General features: G+C 44.3%; 1 protein-coding gene across 1 annotated transcript in view; it reads left to right on the top strand.

The window, feature by feature from the left end:
• The window catches only part of LOC137094902 (spectrin beta chain, non-erythrocytic 4-like), a 109,899-nt gene that overhangs the window by 31,037 nt on the left and 58,947 nt on the right, over nt 1-19,915 (top strand). The window contains exons 16-18 of the mRNA XM_067460854.1: nt 2,088-2,468; nt 4,594-4,969; nt 12,162-12,364. Coding sequence (XP_067316955.1) covers nt 2,088-2,468; nt 4,594-4,969; nt 12,162-12,364 — 960 coding nt within the window. The remainder of the gene's footprint in view (nt 1-2,087; nt 2,469-4,593; nt 4,970-12,161; nt 12,365-19,915) is intronic.

Here is a 19,915-nt window from a genome sequence, read left to right as displayed (position 1 = left end):
TCATCACTTTTCTGGGATCCTCTGGCCCCACAGATCTTATTTTTTTAGATTCTCACTGTGGAGCTGCTGTCCTCCTTTTTGGGCTTTTTGTGCTGGTGTCTGCTGCATTTTATATTATACTAGCCGTGCCCTGCCACGCATTGCTGTGGCCCAGTCTGGTGATCTGGAAAATAAAATAATTAGAAAGTGTTGGTATCTAATATATGTAATTTATTTATGCTTGTGGGTAAACAGTATTTCTTGTTGTTTCTTTGTCAGTGTTGATGTAGAGATTGTCTGGTTTGCCTACTCTGGAACATGCAACATATAATTATCCTTCTTTAGGGGACTCTTTCAAATCTATGATACTATATCTGTGTGTGTGTGAATCATATCTATCTATCTATATCTATGGCTTGATGGCTCTTTGTCAAGAGGGCTTTGATTGCGTTTTCTTGCCCTGGTGAAGGGAGTTGGACTGGATGGCCTTAAGTATGGGAGTTCTGTGTGGGAAGTTTGCCCCACTTGTGTGGGTTCATCATGCTCTTTGATTGTAGGCGAACTATAAATCCCAGTAACTACAACTCCCAAATGTCAAGGTCTATTTCCCCCAAACTCCATCTGTGCATTTGGGCATATGGAATATTTGTGCCAAGTTTTGTGCAGATCCATCATTGTTGGAGTCCACAGTGCTCTCTGGATGTAGGTGAACTACAACTCCCAAACTCAAAGCCCACCGAACCCTTCTAGTGTTTTCTTTTGGTCATGGGAGTCCTGTGTGCCATGTTTGGTTCAATTCCATCATTGGTGGAGTTCAGAATGCTCTTTGTTTGTAAGTAAACTATAAATCCCAGCAACCACAACTCCCAAATGACAAAATCATTTTTTTTTTTAGTGATGGTCACTCCAAGGGTTAATAGGTGTCTTGTGGCTAAATTTGACGGCAATTTGTCCAGTGGTTTTTGAGTTCTGTTAATCCCACAAACGATCATTACATTTTTATTTATATAGATGTATTGCATATACATTCATTGAAATTTGATTAAAATCAGTAGGACTGGAAATGAAAAAAAAAAACCCCCAAAATGGATGCAAAATGAGAAGTGTGCTCAGGGCTATGTCGTTGAGAAGGGCAGGATATAAATATGGTAAACAATAATAATCCCAGGCTACAGCAAGATTGAAGAGAAACAACTGGAAAAGCTGACACGATATGATTTACAGATCGAACTGCAAAGACTCTGGCATAAGCTGGTAAAGTGGTCCCAGTGGTGATCGGCACACTGTGTGCAGTGCCTAAAGACCTTAGTGTGCACTTAAGCACAATCGGTGCTGACAAGATTACCATCTGCCAACTGCAAAAGGCCACCCTTCGTAGAACTGCACGGATTATTCGCCAATACATCATACAGTCCTAGACACTTGCAAAGTGTCCGATGTGTGACCCAACACAACAGCCAGCATAGTGATCTTGTTTGCTGTGTACTAATGTTGTAATAATAATAATAATAATAATAATAATAATAATAATAATAATGGAATAGAATAGAAAATTTAGATGTCACTACTCGCGGAGGAGTTCATACACATGCATATACATGCAATCAGGGAGCCCTCATTTTGACCTAGACCCCAGCATCATGGTACCAAATTGACCATTTGCGATCCTGAGGGAAACCATCTTTCTGACTCACACTTTTTTTCTGAGTAGCCATGAGATCCCTCTGCCTCTGGCCAGGAAGGGATGGCACCCTGTTTGTGAGGAAGATGGTAAACATACTGGCTGTGAACAACCGCAGGTTCTTTCCCACTATGTCTGCCATTACTTTCTTTTGGGGAGCTGAGATTGAAGTGAAACCAATGCCCAAGGTTGAGAAGTGCAGAACCCAAACTCAGTAGGTTCTGCATTTCTCAACCTAGGGCAACTGAATGCTACCTGGAACAAAAGTCCTTGGAAGTGTCAAGGTGGCAAAAATGCTCAACTCTGATGGTATGTGCAGGATTTCCTGCTCTAGTTACCCCAAGGCAGGTCCAGCTTACCAGGAATGAGAGGCTGTTGGTGAACTTGACTTGACATTGTTTTGATGCGTCTTCCCATGGTTTCCTAGGTGGAACCGGGTGGTCGAGCTGGTGGAGCACAAGAAGGACCATCTCAACTCCATCCTAAAGATCCAGAACTACCTACTGGAATGCAATGAGATCAAGTCCCAGATCCGGGAGAAGCGCAAGGCTGTTGAGTCTACTCAGTACAACACCGGTGACTTGGGCAGCGTCCTCTCCCTCCAGAGACGCCTCTCCACCATGGAAGCTGCCCTGGTGGTCCTGGAGCCCCGGCTGATTGAGCTGCAACAGGAAGGAGAGCTGCTGGCAAACACACACCCGGCTCAGGCGATGGAGATCTTGATGCAGTTTGAGGAAATCAGTGAGGAATGGGACGCATTGAAGAGGACTCTGCAGGGCTGCGAGGACTCACTCACGGTAGCCAGCAGGTCAGGAGCAGGGGATGATCTGTTGCTCTCAAAAGCACCTGGACACAGGGATAGCGGGTCTAGTGCAGCATTTCTCAACCTGGGGGTCAAGACCCATGGGGGGGGGGGTTGTGAAGGGGTGTCAGAGGGGTTGCCAAAGACCATTCAAAAACAGTATTTTATGTTGGTCATGGGGGTTCTGTATGAGAAGTTTGGCCCAATACTATCATTGGTGGGGTTCAGAATGCTCTTTGATTGTAGGTGAACTATAAATCCCAGTAGCTACCACTCCCAAATGTCAAGGTCTATTTTCCCCAAACTCCACCAGTGTTCACATTTGGGCATATTAAGTATTTGTGCCAAGTTTGGTCCAGATTCTTCATTGTTTGAGTCCACGGGGTTCTCTGAAATTAGGTGAACTACAACTCCAAAACTCAAGGTCAATGCCCACTAAACCCTTCCAGTATTTTCTGTTCGTCATGAAAGTTCTGTGTGCCAAGTTTGGTTCATTTCCATTGTTGGTGGAGTTCAGAATGCTCTTTGATTGTAGGTGAACTATAAATCCCAGCTACTACAACTCCCCCCCGCCCACCAACCCCACCAGTATTCAAATTTGGGCATATTGGGTATTTGTGCCAAATTTGGTCCACTGAATGAAAATACATCCTGCGTATCAGATATTTACATTATGATTCATAACAGTAGCAAAATAACAGTTATGAAGTAGCAATTAAAATAATGTTATTGTTGGGGGTCACCGCAACAGGAGGAACTATATTAAGGGGTCACCGCATTAGGAAGATTGAGAACCACCGGTCTAGTGTATGGCAGGGGAAGGTGTGTGTTTAGTTAGCTACACATAGCCTTGCATTTAATAAATACTAGCCATTCCCTGACATGTGTTGCTGTGGCCTAGTCTGTGTATATGTGTTTTGTGTGTATATATATTTGTGTATATGTATATATATATGTGCATTTGCGTGTATATATGTGGTTTTGCATATGTGTTGTAATGTATTTTTTTATTTTTTGGCTTTTTAAGTCCCTTCAGCTGTGTTTTTCAGTGTTTTTATGAGTGGTGGTCACTCGATGGCTTGAAAGATGTATCGTGTCCAAATTTGGTGTGAATTCATCCAGTGGTTTTTGAGTTATGTTAATCCCACAAACAAACATTACATTTTTAATGTATTGTCGAAAGCTTTCATGGCCGGAATCACTGGGTTGTTGTAGGTTTTTTCGGGCTATATGGCCATGTTCTAGAGGCATTATCTCCTGTGTTCTAGAGGCATTATCTCCTGACCAGGCATGTAGCTGGGGGGGGGGGGGGCTTGAGGGGCTTCACCCCCCCCCCCCCAAATTCTCATGGTGGTTCGCGAAAAGGCCTTACTGGTGCATTATTTAAATTGTTATGTTTATTAATATCATGATCTGATTACCATACTCAATATATCCCATATGCATGGGGATATTGGGGTAACGATACAAAAGGTTTGCTAGGGTAGACCCTCTTTCACTCAGACTCAGCCCCCCCCCCCCCGAAACAAACTCAGCCTCCCCCCCACTCCCGAATCAAAATCCTGGCTACGGGCCTGCTCCTGACGTTTTGCCTCCATCTATGGCAAGCATCCTCACTATCTCTGAGGTTGCTTGCCATAGATGCAGGCGAAACATCAGGAGAAAATGCCTCTAGAACATGGCCATATAGCCCGAAAAAACGTACAACAACCCATTACATTTTTATTTATTTAGATTTTGGTAACACTGATGCTCCAAGGGCAGAGCAGCAAATCCTTAGACTTCCCACATCCTTTTCTGGGCTGTGTTTTTATAACCTCACAGTGCTAAAGAAATGATGGCAAAATAAAGTGGTTTTTCTTATGACCCCCTCTAAATGGCCAAAAAAAAAAAAAACCCAGAAAAGGAAACTAGAAGCAACATCATGTCACCTCCAGCAGTGGTTTGATATCAATTTAACTATCATGTCTCCGTCCTATGGATTTGTAATTTAGTGTGATTTTGTGAACTACAACACAAGAAGTCTTTGGCAAAGAAAGTATCCCATGAACAGTTAAATCCCAGGAATCCATAAGTCCAACTTCTGGTAGTAATGTCTCACCTTTCTGCCCCGTGTTCCTCCTCCTTCCAGGTTGCAGCAGTTCATCCAAGATCTGGACAGCTTTCTCACCTGGCTGGTGAAAACACAGGCAGCCGTGGCCTCGGACGAGCTGCCAGGGAACCTTTCTGAGGCCGAGAAGCTGCTGAACCACCATGCCTCGCTTAAGGAGGAGATCAACCGCTACGAAGAGGACTACACGAAGATCCAGGCAGTCAATGATGTGCTAGCCCTGGAGGAAGCTGACCTCCCTTACCTCTCACTCCAGCAGTGGCTACAGAAGCTTGATGTGGGCTGGAACAAGCTTCTGGAGATGTGGGAGAACCGGCGAGAAGTCTTGGTCCAGGCTCATATCTTCTTCCTCTTCCTACGAGACGCCAAGCAGGCTGAGGCTTGCCTGTACAACCAGGTAATAAAAGCTGCCCCTCGAATGGTTGAAGTTTGGTTCTTGCTATTAGCCAGTAGACAAGCAGTTGCTAGTTGGAAGCCACAATCATGATACAACGTACCAGCAAAAAATGTACCAGATTCATTCAAAGGAGGTTCATCATTGCCTGTCTTTAAAGCTGAGAGAGTTTGACTTGCTCAAGGTCACCTACTGGGTTTCCATGACCAATCGGTGATTCAAACTCTTGTTTCCTAGAGCCTGTAAGTGCATCTACACTGTATTGCAGAAGGCTTTCATGGCTGGAATCACTGGGTTGTTGTAGGTTTTTCGGGCTATATGGCCATGTTCTAGAAGCATTCTCTCCTGACGTTTCACCTGCATCTATAGCAAGCATCCCAGAGGTTGTGAGGTCCTCACAACCTCTGAGGATGCTTGCTATAGATGCAGGTGAAACATCAGTAGAGAATGCTTCTAGAACATGGCCATATAGCCCAAAAAACCTACAACAACCCTGCATCTACACTGTCAAATTGATGCAGTTTGGCACCACTTTAACTGTCGTGGCTCAGTGCTATAGAATCCCCGGAGTTGTAGTTTGGTGATCTAGTAAAACAACAGCTCCCATGATTCTATAGCATTGAGCCATAGCAGTTAAGGTAAAAGTAAAGGTATTTTATTTATCATGTCATCAGCAACCAGACATTTGTATTACATTTTTAACAAAAACAAACAAACAAGCAGACAAAACACAGAATTTGCAAGCTTGGTAGTTGATTAAATGTCCTTTGACCAGTAGCTGGCCACTTGGAGTGCTTCTGGTGTTGCTGCAAGAAGGTCCTCCATTGTGCATGTAGCAGGGCTCAGGTTGCATCGCAGCAGATGGTCAGTGGTTTGCTCTTCTCCACACTCGCATGGCGAGGATTCCACTTTGTAGCCCCATTTCTGAAGGTTGGCTCTGCATCTCGTGGTGCCAGAGCGCAGTCTGTTCAGCGCCTTCCAAGTCGCCCAGTTTTCTGTGTGCCCAGGGGGGAGTCTCTCATTGGGTATCAGCCATTGATTGAGGTTCTGGGTTTGAGCCTGCCACTTTTGGACTCTTGCTTGCTGGGGTGTTCCAGCGAGTGTCTCTGTAGATCTTAGAAAACTATTTCCTGATTTAAGTCATTGACGTGCTGGCTGTTACCCAAACAAGGGATGGGCTAGAGATGTCTCTGCCTTGGTCCTTTCACTATTGGCTGCTACTTCCCAGCAGATGTCAGGTGGTGCAATACCAGCTAGACAGTGTAATTTCTTCAGTGGTGTAGGGCGCAGACACCCTGTGATAATGCGGCATGTCTCATTAAAAGTAAAGGTTTCCCCTTGACATTAAGTCCAGTCATGTCTGACTCTGTGGGTGTGTGTTCATCTCAATTTCTAAATCAAAGAGTCAGTATTGTCCATAGACGCCTCCAAGGTCATGTGGCCAGCATGACTGCATGGAGCGCCATTACCTTCCCACCGGAGCGGTACCTATTGATCTACTCACATTTGCATATTTCGAACTGCTAGACTGGCAGAAGCTGGGGCTAACAGCGGGCGCTCACCCCGCTCCTTGATTTGAACTGCCGACCTATTTGTCAGCAAGTTCAGCAGCTCAGCGGTTTAACCCACTTCGCCACTGAGAGCTCCATTAGCAATTAAAATTGTGTTGAATTTTATTAATTGTACCATGTAGATGTATGCTTGGTTGAGCATTCAAACTGCCACACTGACTACACCGAGGTGAATAGCCACTGAAGCTTGAAAGTATGATGTTTGTTTTTCTCTCCAGAAAGCCCCCAGCCAGAATAATGATGTTGTTTGCCACAGGATGCTTTGTGCTCCAGAGAAAGGATGCAGTGACCCTTGCAGCACTTGCTTGTTGTTGCTTCTTCACTGAGCTTTATTGATGGGTAGCAGCTGATCATCAACAGGCAATCCCTGGCTTGATGCTAATCTGCAGCTGGTTAACAGTGACTAATAACAACTTATTAGCAATAGGAAATGGCTTGTGTGTGTCTAAGGAAAAGGAATATGCACATATGGGGGTGCCAAACTATCTCAATATATCCTGCCTCTGTTCCGTTTCCATTTTGGGGGAACACATTTCTCAGTTTTCTTGACAAAATAAAGGATTGACTCAGTATGGAATGAAGAAGTCCATAAAGATTGCACTATAAAGGTGATTCCACCTGAACATTAGGAAGAACTTCCTGACTGTGAGAGCCGTTCAGCAGTGGAACTCTCTGCCCCGGAGTGTGGTGGAGGCTCCTTCTTTGGAAGCTTTTAAACAGAGGCTGGATGGCCATCTGTCAGGGGTGCTTTGAATGCAATATTCCTGCTTCTTGGCAGGGGGTTGGACTGGATGGCCCATGAGGTCTCTTCCAACACTTTGATTCTATTCTGGTTTAGTTTTCAATTGTCTGGTGAAAGCATTGGAATATGATTCTGGAGACCAAGTTTTAAATCACTTGGTAAATAAAGAGCAACACTAAAAAAAAAAACAGGGGAATTCCAGACAATAATAAATCTGGGCCAACTAACATTCCCCCCTGGCATCAATCAGCCAGGCTTTGAAGCTACAAGGCCATTAAATGATAATCAAGGTGGCCAATTGCAATATTCACACTTGCTTTAAATAGGCAAGGGTTCTGAGTTGCTGTATGGCCATGTTCTGGAAGCATTCTCTCCTGACGTTTCGCCCATATCCATGGCAAGCATCATCAGAGGTTGTGAGGTCTGTTGGAAACTAGGCAAGTGAGGTTTATAAATCTGTGGATTGTCCAGGGTGGAAAAAAAGAACTCTTGTCTGATTGAGGCAAGTGTGAATGTTGCAATGGGCCACCTTGATTAGTATTGAATGGCTAATCTTTGAAGCTGCACCCTAGACATTTTATTTATTTATTTATTTATTTATTTATTTGCAGTATTTATATTCCGTCCTTCTCACCCCACAGGGGACTCAGGGCAGATTACAATGTACATATACATGGCAAACATTCAATGCCAGAGACACAACATGTATAGACAGATATACAGAGGCTATTTAACATTCTAGCTTTTTTCATGAGAGTATTCTGGCCACCAGGGGAGCTGTCGCTTCACCATTTGTGACACTGATGAAGTACTTCCTCATTCTTTGCATACTTGCTGGAGATTTTTATGGCTAGTAAATTAGCCTCCCCGCATAAGCTGTACCTAAATTTCCTACTTAACAGATGCAATTGTCTTTCGGGCTGCAAAGGTCGACAGCAAGCTACACAAATTGGTCGGAAGCTCACCCTGACCCAGGCTGGCTTCAAACTCATGAGGGTTTGGTCAGTAGTGATCTTAATGCAGCTGATTCCCAGTGAGCTGCTCCACAGTCCTGTTGCTATAAATTCTACAGATATATAAACCTCACTTGCCCAGGGTTGTTGCAGGTTTTTTTGGGCTATATGGCCATGTTCTAGAGGCATTCTCTCCTGACGTTTCGCCTGCATCTATGGCAAGCATCCTCAGAGGTAGTGAGGTCTGTTGGAACTAGGAAAATTGGTTTATATATCTGTGGAAAGACCAGGGTGGGACAAAGGACTCTTGTCTGCTGGAGCTAGGTGTGAATGTTTCATCTGACCACCTTGATTAGCATTTGATAGCCTGACAGTGCCTGAAGCAATCTTTTGTTGAGTGGTTATTAGATGTCCCTGATTGCTTTCCCTCTGCTTTTTTGCTGTTTTAATTTTAGAGTTTTTTAAATACTGGTAGCCATATTTTGTTCATCTTCATGGTTTCCACAGATATATAAACCAATTTTCCTAATTCCAACAGACCTCACTACCTCTGAGGATGCTTGCCATAGATGCAGGCGAAACGTCAGGAGAGAATGCCTCTAGAACATGGCCATATAGCCCGAAAAAACGTACAACAACACAGTGATTCCGGCCATAAAAGCCTTCGACAATACACTCACTTGCCCAGTTTCCAACAAACCTCACAACCTCAGAGGATGGCTGCTATAGATGTGGGCAAAACGTCAGGAGAGAATGCTTCTGGAACATGACCACACAGCCCAGAAAACTCACAGCAACCCAGTTTTAAATCACTGTATGGCAATGCAAAGCTACTGGGTGGCCTTAGGCAATTTACACTCCCTCGGCCTCAGAGAATGGCAAATGAGCAAATCTTGTAAGAAAACCCATGATAGATTCATTTTAGGATTGACATAAGTCAGAAATTACTTGCAGCAGGTGCACAACAACTCGGTTGGATTGTGACTCATGGTTACTAAAAAAAAGGCCGCTATTATACCTCACACAGGTAGAGATCAAGTAAGTGCTTTAGAAATTGCATGGCTTATGCAAAATAATAATTGTTGCTTAGCATTTTTGCCTCATTCGGTTGCCAGAAGCAATACTACGTTAAATGTGCAGCTATTTAAAAAGCTCCCCAAATTGCCTTTTAAGCATTGTCATAATGTTGGGGATGAAGAAGAAAAAAATAAGGGTTATTTTCCTATTCTGCAGCAAAGCAAGCAAGCAAAAGTAATCGATCAGCGACTGGGCAGAGTCCTCAAATATAATGCAAAGAGGCCTCTCCGTATTTTGTTTTCTTTTTTCGTCGTGCTGTTCAGAATGGGTCTTGCAGTGTCTCGTTTTGCCTGGCGATGGCTCTGCAGTGGAGGCGGTGTTTGTGTGTGTTCGGGTTTACTTTCCAGGTTGATCCCTGTCAACACACACATGCACACACCGTACCCTTGGAGTTTCTGCCTCTTGGCCCTTTGTGGCTTCACAAAACAGAGCTAAAGTGCCAATCATTCCGCCTTAGCAGATGTCAAAGGGTTTCGGGAGAGTGTGCGCAACTCCAGCGCTTGGCTGCACATGGAATCATGCCCCATTTAATCGGTCTGGTTAGCGCTTTGCAGCTGGGGCTTAAACTGAGCCAGCGCTGAAAGCTACGCATGAGTCCAGGGAGATGGGAAATAATAGCAGAGAAGTAGAGAGCCTCTCAGTACCTTTGGGCACCTAGCAAGTAACAGCAGCCTGTCCATCCCAAGAGATCTGGGACTTAGGAACGGGAACTCCGCCTTCCGCTACACATAACATACATACCACCATCTGGCTTTAGCCCAGATACCTTATGATGAACCATGCTGCCTGTTTTATCATTAGCTGCATGGCTGTGCTATTCTGACACGGCATTATTGAGGCTCTGTTCTTTGAGCCTGTAGCATCGGCTGGATCTACACCACTGTTTCTCAACCTTCCTAATGCCGCAACCCCTTAATACAGTTCCTTATGTTGGTGGTGGCCCCCAACCATTAAATTATTGGGTTGTAGGTTTTTTCGGGCTATATGGCCATGGCCTAGAGGCATTCTCTCCTGACATTTCGCCTGCATCTATGGCAAGCATCCTCAGAGGTAGTGAGGTCTGTTGGAACTAGGAAAAGGGGTTTATATATCTGTGGAATGACCAGGGTGGGACAAAGGACTCTTGTCTGCTGGAGCTAGGTGTGAATGTTTCAACTGACCACCTTGATTAGCATATAATGGCCTGACAGTGCCTGGAGCAAACTTCTGTTGAGAGGTGATTTGTTTGTTTCCTCTCTGTTGTTGTGCTGTTGTAATTTTAGAGTTTTTAAATATTAAATTTAATTATTTTTAATTTAATATTAAAAACATTAAATTATTTTCCTTGCTATTTCATAACTGTAATTTTGCTACTGTTATGAATTGTAATGTAGATATCTGATATGCCGTATGTATTTTCATTCACTAGACCAAATTTGGCACAAATACCCAATACGTCCAAATTTGAATACTGGTAGGTTTGGGGGGATTGATTTTACCATTTGGGAGTTGTAGTTGCTGGGATTTATAGTTCACCTACAATCAAAGAGCATTCTGAACTTCACCAATGATAGAATTGAACCAAACTTGGCACACAGCACCAACACAAAATACTAGCAGGATCTCTGGGGATTGACCTTAAGTTTTGGAGTTGTAGTTCACCTATATCTAGAGAGCACTGTGGACTTAAACAATGATGGATCTGGACCAAACTTGACATGAATACTCAATATGCCCAAATGTGAACACCGGTCGAGTTTTGGGAAAATAGACCTTGAGATTTGGGAGTTGTAGTTGCTGGGATTTATAGTTCATCTACAATCAAAGAACATTTTGAACCCAACCAATGATGGAATTGAACCAAACTTGGCACACAAAACTCCCAAGACTAACAGAAAATACTAGCAGGATCTGGTGAGCATTGACCTTGAGTTTTGGAGTTGTAGTTCACCTCCATCCAGAGAGCACTGTGGACTCAAACAGTGATGGATCTGGGCCAAACTTGGCACGAATACTCAATATGCCCAAATGTGAACACCGGTGGAGTTTGGGAAAAATAGACCTTGATATTTGGGAGTTGTAGTTGCTGGGATTTATAGTTTACCTACAATCAAAGAACATTCTGAACCCCACCAATGCTGGAATTGAACCAAACTTGGCACACAGAACTCCCATGACCAACAGAAAATACTAGCAAGATCTGGTGGGCACTGACCTTGAGTTTTGGGGATTCAAGCAATGATGGATCTGGACCAAACTTGGCACGGATAATATGCCCAAATGTGAACACCAGTCGAGTTTGGGGGAAAATAGACCTTGACATTTGGGAGTTGTAGTTGCTGGGATTTATAGTTCACCTACAATCAAAGAGCATTTGGAACCCCACCAATGATAGGGAACCCTGGACTACAGAGTCATAGGATGTATCTACACAGGCATGGGAAAACTTGGGTCTTTCAGGAGTTAAGCAGCTGAGGGGAAAAGGAAGGAGCCTGAGGCTGTTAGCAATTGTTGGAGTTGAAGTCCAAAACACCTGGAAGACCCAAGTTTGTCCATGCCTGACCTACACTATTGAATGAAGACATGTTGACACTCATTTAACTGCATTTTTTTTCGTGTCAGGAGCGACTTGAGAAACTGCAATTTCCCAATGCTGTAGAATCCTGGGAGCTGTAGTTTAGTGAGCCATCACCACTCATTAGCAGAGAAGGCTAAGGACTTTGTAAAACTACAGCTCCCGGGTTTCCATAGCATTAAGCCGTGGCAGTGAAAATGATGTCAAACTGGATTAATTCTACAATGTAGATACTTTTGCTGGCTCTCACAAAACGTTTCCTTCTGTTTTCACAACTCTTTTTGGAACTGTCTTTCAGGAAACCACGTTGGCACATGCCAAGGTGCCCACAACAGTGGAAGCGGCGGAGAAGGCCATCAAAAAGCACAGAGACTTCATGACAACCATGGAGCTCAACTTGCAGAAGACCACGACGGCCCTAAATGCTGGCAAGAGCCTGATTCGACAGGGTAACATCTACAGTGAGCAGGTGAAGGAGAAGATGGAAGCCCTGCAGGCAAAGTAAGGACACTGAGCCTTCCTTTCAGGCACCGAGATCCAAAATTGGTTGCAAAAGAGCATAGTAGGCAACACCTTCCATTACATATCATCACGGGCCATACTTTCGTCCATTAAGGGTTACCTATTCAGCATTTATTTATTTGCTGTATTTGTATAACGCCCTTCTCAGCCCTCAGGCAATTCAGAGCATTAGAGATTTCCATAAACCTGGAACAATCTGTGGTCATTGAATTGCATTGTGCATTAAATATAGTCCCTAGTTCAGCATTTCTCAACTTGGGTTCGGGACCCTTGGGGGTGTTGTGAGGGGGTTTCATAGGGATCACCAAAGACCATCAGTAAACATATATTTCTGATGATCTCTCCACCTGTCTTTGTCTTCCTTTTTGGAAACAGACAGCGAATCTTCCCACCAAAAACCCTCTCCACTGAGATTGGTCAAACTCTCAGAAGTCCTCTCAGCCAAGGGGAGGGCTGTTTCTGGGACACCAAGCAGGGAGGGGAGAGCAGGCATGCTCGGCGCATGGCAGCATGGTGCACATGTGCGGATGAGGGCGAGCGTGCTAGGCGGGAGGGAGGCTCATGCCAGCGAGTCCCTTCAAGGCAGGGGGGTTCTGTGTGTGAAGTTCGACCCAATTCTATCATTAGTGGGGTTCAGAATGCTCTTTGATTGTAGGTGAACTATAAATCCCAGTAACTACAACTCCCAAATGTCAAGGTCTATTTTCCCCAAACTCCACCAGTGTTCACATTTGGGCATATTGAATATTCGTACCAAGTTTGGTCCAGATCTATCATTATTTGAGTCCACTTGACAGTGCTCTCTGGATGTAGGTGAACTACAACTCCAAACCTCAAGGTCAATGCCCGCCAATAATAATAATAATCATCATCATCATATTTATTTGTACCCCATCACCATCTCGCCGAAGGGGACTCAGGGCGGCTAACAGGAGGCCAAGCTCAAAGATACTATACAGCAAAATAAAATACAAAATGCAGGCAACAAAATTTCATCAGAATAGGTACATAAAATAGATAAAGTAGCAAAATAAAATAAATAAAGGAGATTGACATATATAAAATCAAACTCAATGGGCAAGTGAAATGGATGAGGTAAAATGATAAAACCCTGGTTGAGGTAGGAATAGAAAAGGTGTAATTGAGAGGAGCCCAAAGAGGATGAACAGTGGGGTTAAACTTTCAGTTTCGGATAGGGAAAAGTGCATCACCAAACCATTCCATTATTTTATCTTGGTCATGGGAGTTCTGTGTACCAAATTTGATTCAGTTCAGTCTTTGGTAGAGTTCAGAATGCTCTCTGGTTGTAGGTTAACTATTAATCCCAGCAACTACAACACCCCAACCCCACCAATATTCACATTTGGGCATATTGGGTATTTGTGCCAAATTTGATCCAGTGAATGAAAATACATCCTGCACATCAGATATTTACATTACAATTCACAACAGTAGCAAACTTACAGTTATAAAGTAGCAATGAAAATAATATTATAGTTGGGGGTCACCACAACATGAGGAACTGTATTAAGGGGTCGCGGCATTAGGAAAATTGAGAACCACTGCCCTAGTTGCTCATAGCTTGTATTCAAACTCACACACAGGTAATATATTTGGAATTTGAGACAGAAATCCTAGCTAAAAGAACTGTTCTTGGATCAAGAAGAAATGAGGAGATTTGTGGGGAATTGGGGCATGGGTTTAGGGGTCTTTAAATCTAGTTTATGTATCTCTAGTCAAAGGGTGTAGAGTAGAGTGGAGGATGAGCCATAGCTCTACGACCACTGAGAAGGAAGAACAAAGCAAAGGAAGGAAGCTGGGTTGGATTTAGGGAAGTTATGGCAGTAGGTTTCATGTAGTTTTACAAGGGTCTTTAGCCTTCTCTGCCAAAGAATGTGAGTGCCTCCTGAAACTATAACTTTTGGGATTCCCATAGCATTGCTCCATGGCAGTTCAAGTTGTATCAAACTGCACTAATTCTGCAGTGTACATTCACCTCCCCAGCATCCATTATTGAATTCCTGGATGCAGGCCCGTAGATGGGGTGTTCCACGAGAAGGCCTTACTGGTACATTATTTAAACGGTTATGTTTATTCATATCATGATCTGATCACCATGCTCAATATATCCCATATGCATGGGGTATTGGGATAATGATAGAAAGGGTTTGCTAGGGTAGATCCTGAGCCCCCCCCCCCCCGAGCCACACTCAGCCCCCCGAACCAAACCTAGCCCCCCCAAGCCAAACTCAGCCCCCCCGAACCAAACTCAGCACCCCCGAGCCAAACACAGCCCCCCTGAACCAAATTCAGCCCCCCGAACCAAACTCAGCCCCCCCAGGCCAAACTCAGCCCCCCGAGACAAACTCAGCCCCCCCAAGTCACACTCAGTCCCCCCAAACTGAACTCAGCCCCCCAAACCAAACTGAGCCTTCCTGAACAAAACTCAGCCTCCTAAACCAAATTCAGCCCCCCCCCCACCAACTCATCTCCCCTGAACCAAACTCATCCCCCCGAACCAAACACAGCCCAACCCGAATCAAACTCAGCCCCCCCCCCCCCCCGAACCAAACTCAGCTCCCTGAATCAAACTCAGTCCCCGCGTATCAAACTCAGCCCCCACCCCCCAATCAAAATCCTGGCTATGGGCCTGCCTGGATGGTTTATTCCACCCATCCAATTCATCTTTCGGTTCCAGAAGAACTGAGTCTGAAAGTCCATCGACCGCTTCCATTTTATTTCTGTGTTTCTGATATAAAAAAGGGGCGAAGCAAAAATGCAGTCACAAACAGCTGTCAAATGATTATAATGACTGAATCCTGGATATTTTTTCTCTTGTCTTCTCTTGTGAGCAGCTGTGTCCTTTCCCCTTCACTCTGGGAGCTATCGCTTGTTGAGAAATCACTCTTAGGAATAGGATTAAGGAGCAAGACTTTTCTTGAACTGCGCAAATGAAATGCTTCCATCTAAAAATATCGTAGCATATAGGAAGTCAACATGGCAGAAGAGATTTCCAGCTTCGCCATCTGCCCGATATCTAATAGCTCTGTGAGCAGGGATATATGTTCACATGGAAACATTCTTCATCACAATCTGAACATATACATTAATTGCTGGATTACTGAGTTAGCCAGTTTTATTTTATTTATTGTGTCAGAAACCATTTGGGTTCAGTTATAATGTATTTTAAAAACACAAACAAAGTTTTAAAATCTTGGCATTATGCGAAATGTCCTTTGACCAGAAGCTGGCCACTTGGAGTGCCTTTGGTGTCACTGTGAGAAGGTCCTCCATTGTACATGTGGCAGGGCTCAGGTTGCATTGTAGTAGGTAATCTGTAGTTTACTCTTCTCCACAGTCGTATGTCATGGACTCCACTTTGTAACCCCATTTCTTGAGGTTGGCTCTGCATCTCGTGGTGTTCAGCACCTTCCAGGACACCCAATCTTCTGTGTGCCCAGGAAGGAGTCTCTCATTTGATATCAGCCACTGATTAAGGTTCCAGGTTTTAGCCTGCCACTTTTGGACTCTTGCTTGCCAACCTTAAGAAATGGGGCCACAAAGTGGAATCCATGACATGTGAGTGTGGAGAAGAGCAAACCACAGACCTTCTACTGCAATGCAACCTGAGTCCTGCCACATGCACAATGGAGGACCTTCTTGCGGCAACACCAGAGGCACTCCAAGTGACCAGTTACTGGTCAAAGGACATTTAATAGAACACCAAGCCTGCAGACTTTGTGTTTTGTTTGTTTGTTTTTAATGCAATACAACTGTTTGGTTTGCTCCTGACACGATAAATAAAATAAATAGATAAATAAAATCTATGTACACCAGAGGCACTCCAAGTGGCCAGCGACTGGTCAAAGGACATTTAGTATAATGCCAAGTTTTAAAAATATTTATGTTTTTTGAGTACATTACAACTGTACCCTTGGTTTGCTTCTGATACAATAAACAAAATAGGAAGGCGGGGGGGGGGGGATCACATTATGATTCAGAAGCCCAATTTCCTTCTTTAAAATTTCAGTTGCTCCAAAAGCAAAGAGGAATAGAGACATAACATGGCTTCAGGGCAGATGTAAGCATTGCACCTCTCTTCTTTAAAAGCACTTAACCTCATGGAGACCTAGACCTTTTTTCCTTTGCAAGAGGACCCCCTTATCTCCATGGGAAGCCTCCTTGAAAAAGAACAAAAGCCTAAGCTGGTTTCCATTGTCCCGGCGGCTTCGTGGCCCAGATCTGTCCAACAACAAGGAAATTTGTCTTGAGGTTTCAAAATATTTGAAGGGAGGTAGAGGCTGGGGCTTGAGACTGAAAGAAGAAAGGACCCACAGCCAAGTGGAGCCAATTAAAGCACCCCTTCCCTCATTAATGCAGAAACAGCTCCCATCGCTCTTTGAAGTCTCCCTTTACGAAGGACCAAGTGCTAATTTCAGTTGACGTTTTAATTGGTGTCAAATCCTTAATATATTTATCTGTTCCAGATAGATAAAGCAGCGCAGGGGCTGTGGCTTGTGTTATTATTTCGCCTCGAGGCAGCAGGAAAATAGCATGTTGGTGGCATCATTGTTATTATTGATTATTATTTGGAAAATGTAATTCCAGGCACTGGACTGTCTTGTTTGGCATTTTGTGAGGGCTGCGACTCAATCCCGCTGCTAATAAAGTCGAGTGAGAAGCTTGGCTGTGTTCAAAATTCACAATATCAGGAACAGCTTGTTTCAGCCGTCGGGTGGATTAAAAATAAAAGGCTTAGCAGAGATCAGGATTGGAAATGCTGCAATGCAATCATGCTTCTTAGGCATTTGCTGGGTGGATTTAAAGGAATCCAGTGTCTAGGGCTACTATAGAAGAAGAGGAATTGTTACTGCTGGCAGTTTGGGTGTTACGGAATTAAGACTAGGATGGCGCAATGAGCCTGTGATAGAGGCACGTAGGCAGCCCAATGGCTAGTATTTTCTTATAAATCAGTTATGTAATGTTTAATGTGTTGTCGAAGGCTTTCATGGCTGGAAGCACTGGGTTGCTGTGTGTTTTCCAGGCTGTACGGCCATGTTCCAGAAGCATTCTCTCCTGACGTTTCACCCACATCTATGGCAAGCATCCTCAGAGGGGCAATAGGTGGGGTCATGCAAAAAAAAGGTAGGGCACTACTGCTGTAGTGTCTTGTGTTACAAAGATCTATGTGGCTACATCAGGCCCGTAGCCAGGATTTCGATTTGGGGGGGGGGGGCTGAGTTTGTTTTGGGGGGGGGGGCTGAGTCTGAGTGAAAGAGGGTCTACCCTAGCAAACCTTATGTATTGTTACCCCAATACCCCCATGCATATGGGATATATTGAGTATGGTGATCAGATCATGATATGAATAAACATAACAGTTTGCAACAACTAAAGGGCCACACAATTCCCATCACAGATGCTCATGAGAATGAGCCATGCAAAACATGTTCAACCGAAGCTAAACTTTGCCTAACCGAAGTAGCGATTGGCTTCGGTGCTACTGCTTGACAGATTGTACAAGTAAACAAGAAAAGCAAGGAAGAGCAAGGAAGAGACAGCTGAAGTGTCATGAGACTCCTTCCTGGATTCAACCCACAGCATATCTTCAGGAATACGCCCTAAAGGGATTTGAAAATGCTTTTACAATCTGCCCAGTTTTCTTCCTTATTAGCTTGGGTACCAAGCGTTGCCCGGGTTATTTGGAAAAGTCAGTTTTTAATTGTCGAAAATGCATAAGGTTGTGGCTGAACTACAACTCACATCATGCCAAGTTAACTCCAAGAAACTCCATCAGTAGTTAAAGTTTGTTATGTTGGGCAAGTTTGCTCTAGATGCCTCATTGGTGGGGTTCAGCATACTCTCTGGCTGTAGGGTAAACTACAACTCCCACTATGGTGAGTCAGTCTGCTCAAACCCCTCCTTAGGTTGGGTTAGTCATGGGGGTTCTGTGTGCCAAGTTTGGTCCAGATACATCAACAGTGGAGGCCACTCTTCCTCTGGTTGTGGGAGAACTACAACTCCCAGAAAGCAAGGTTAGTTTCCCCCAAACTCCAGTAATATCTGTATGTGTGCCAAGTTTGGTCCAGATCCATCAGTGTTTGGGCTCATAATGCTGTCTGGATGTGGGTGAACTACAACTCCCCCAAATCAACGTGTCCTTCAAAGTCCTTCAGTACTTTTTTTTACTGGTCATGGGGGCTCTGCATGCCATGTTTGGTCCAATTCCATCTTTGGTGGAGTTTAGAGTGCTCATTGATTGTAGGTGAACTATAAATCCCAGTACATACAACTCCAAAATGTCCAGGCCAATCCCCCTCAAAACCCATCAGTATTCAAATTTGGGCATATCGGGTTATGCATGCCAAGTTTGGTCCAGATTCATCATTGTTTGGGTTCATAGTGCGCTCTGGATATAGGTGAACTACAACTCCTATAAATCCACCCAAAGACCTCCAGTATTTTTGTTGGTCATGGGGGTTCTGTGTGCCAAGTTAGTTCCAGGTCCATCGGTGGTGGAGTTCAGAGTGCTTTTAGATTGCAGGTGAACTATACATCCCAGGACCTACAACTCCTATTAATCATGGTGAATTCTCCCCAAACCTCTCTAGTATGTTCAGTTGCTGATCATTTCCTCAGCTTGTTGTGTGCCATAGAAAGGAATAGGAAAGGGTTAAGAGGGGGACAGTGGGTGAGGTCATGCAAATTCCACACCAATGGAGAGAGTCAGAAGCACTGGGGTGTCTGTGGTGGAGGAAAAACAGAAAATCTAGGATGAAATTGTCCCCGTATGAAAGCCTTTACTTGGGTGGGATTGTGTTGGTGAAGGACGTTGGCAGGGCTCTTGTTCATGGCGTTCACTATAATTCGCATTGTAAATGGAGGGAAGGAGATTGGTGTCTCCTGAGTAGTGGGAGTTATAGATATTTGTGGAAGTGGGAGCTTGCCTGTGGAAGTGGAGACCCCAACCACACACACATACATATTTTCACTTTTATTATGTGTATAGATAGATGGGGCAGCAACTACCACCTCCACCATAAACAGCTGGGCAGAAACAGCATTTGCCCTTGTTTGCCCTGATGCCAGGTGCCATCCTACTATGACGAAAAATGAATCTGGAAAGCTGAGAACCACTTTGTGTGTGTCCTCAGGAGGAGCAATGAGAATGATATAGTCTTTCAGATGTTATTGAATTTCCAGCATCCTTCAACATTGGCTGCGGTGGCAGCTGGTGGCTCTCGTCTTGTGGGCGGCTGAATCCATTCCTGTTCTGCACTGGCTTTAAAGGAGCTATCTGTGGTGCTGAAGCTATTTAGGAGTGGCATTCAGCACATGGGAGAGCTTCTCTTTAGCTTGGATGAAACTCCAGATTCACCATTCTTCCCGCCATGGGAGCCAATAGCTATTATTATAGATTGAATAGACTTGCTCTCTGGGAAACCACACTCTGATCATCCTAACCAAACTAAATCTCATTCCCCTTCAGGTTTGCTGTCAGCCCCTTACCCTGACAAGTTGGTCTCTTAC

This window comes from Anolis sagrei, chromosome X, assembly GCF_037176765.1.
Source record: "Anolis sagrei isolate rAnoSag1 chromosome X, rAnoSag1.mat, whole genome shotgun sequence".
Taxonomy (NCBI): Eukaryota; Metazoa; Chordata; class Lepidosauria; order Squamata; family Dactyloidae; genus Anolis; species Anolis sagrei.
The sequence above is the reverse complement of the archived record's forward strand: the minus strand, read 5'-3'. Positions and strand labels throughout refer to the sequence as shown.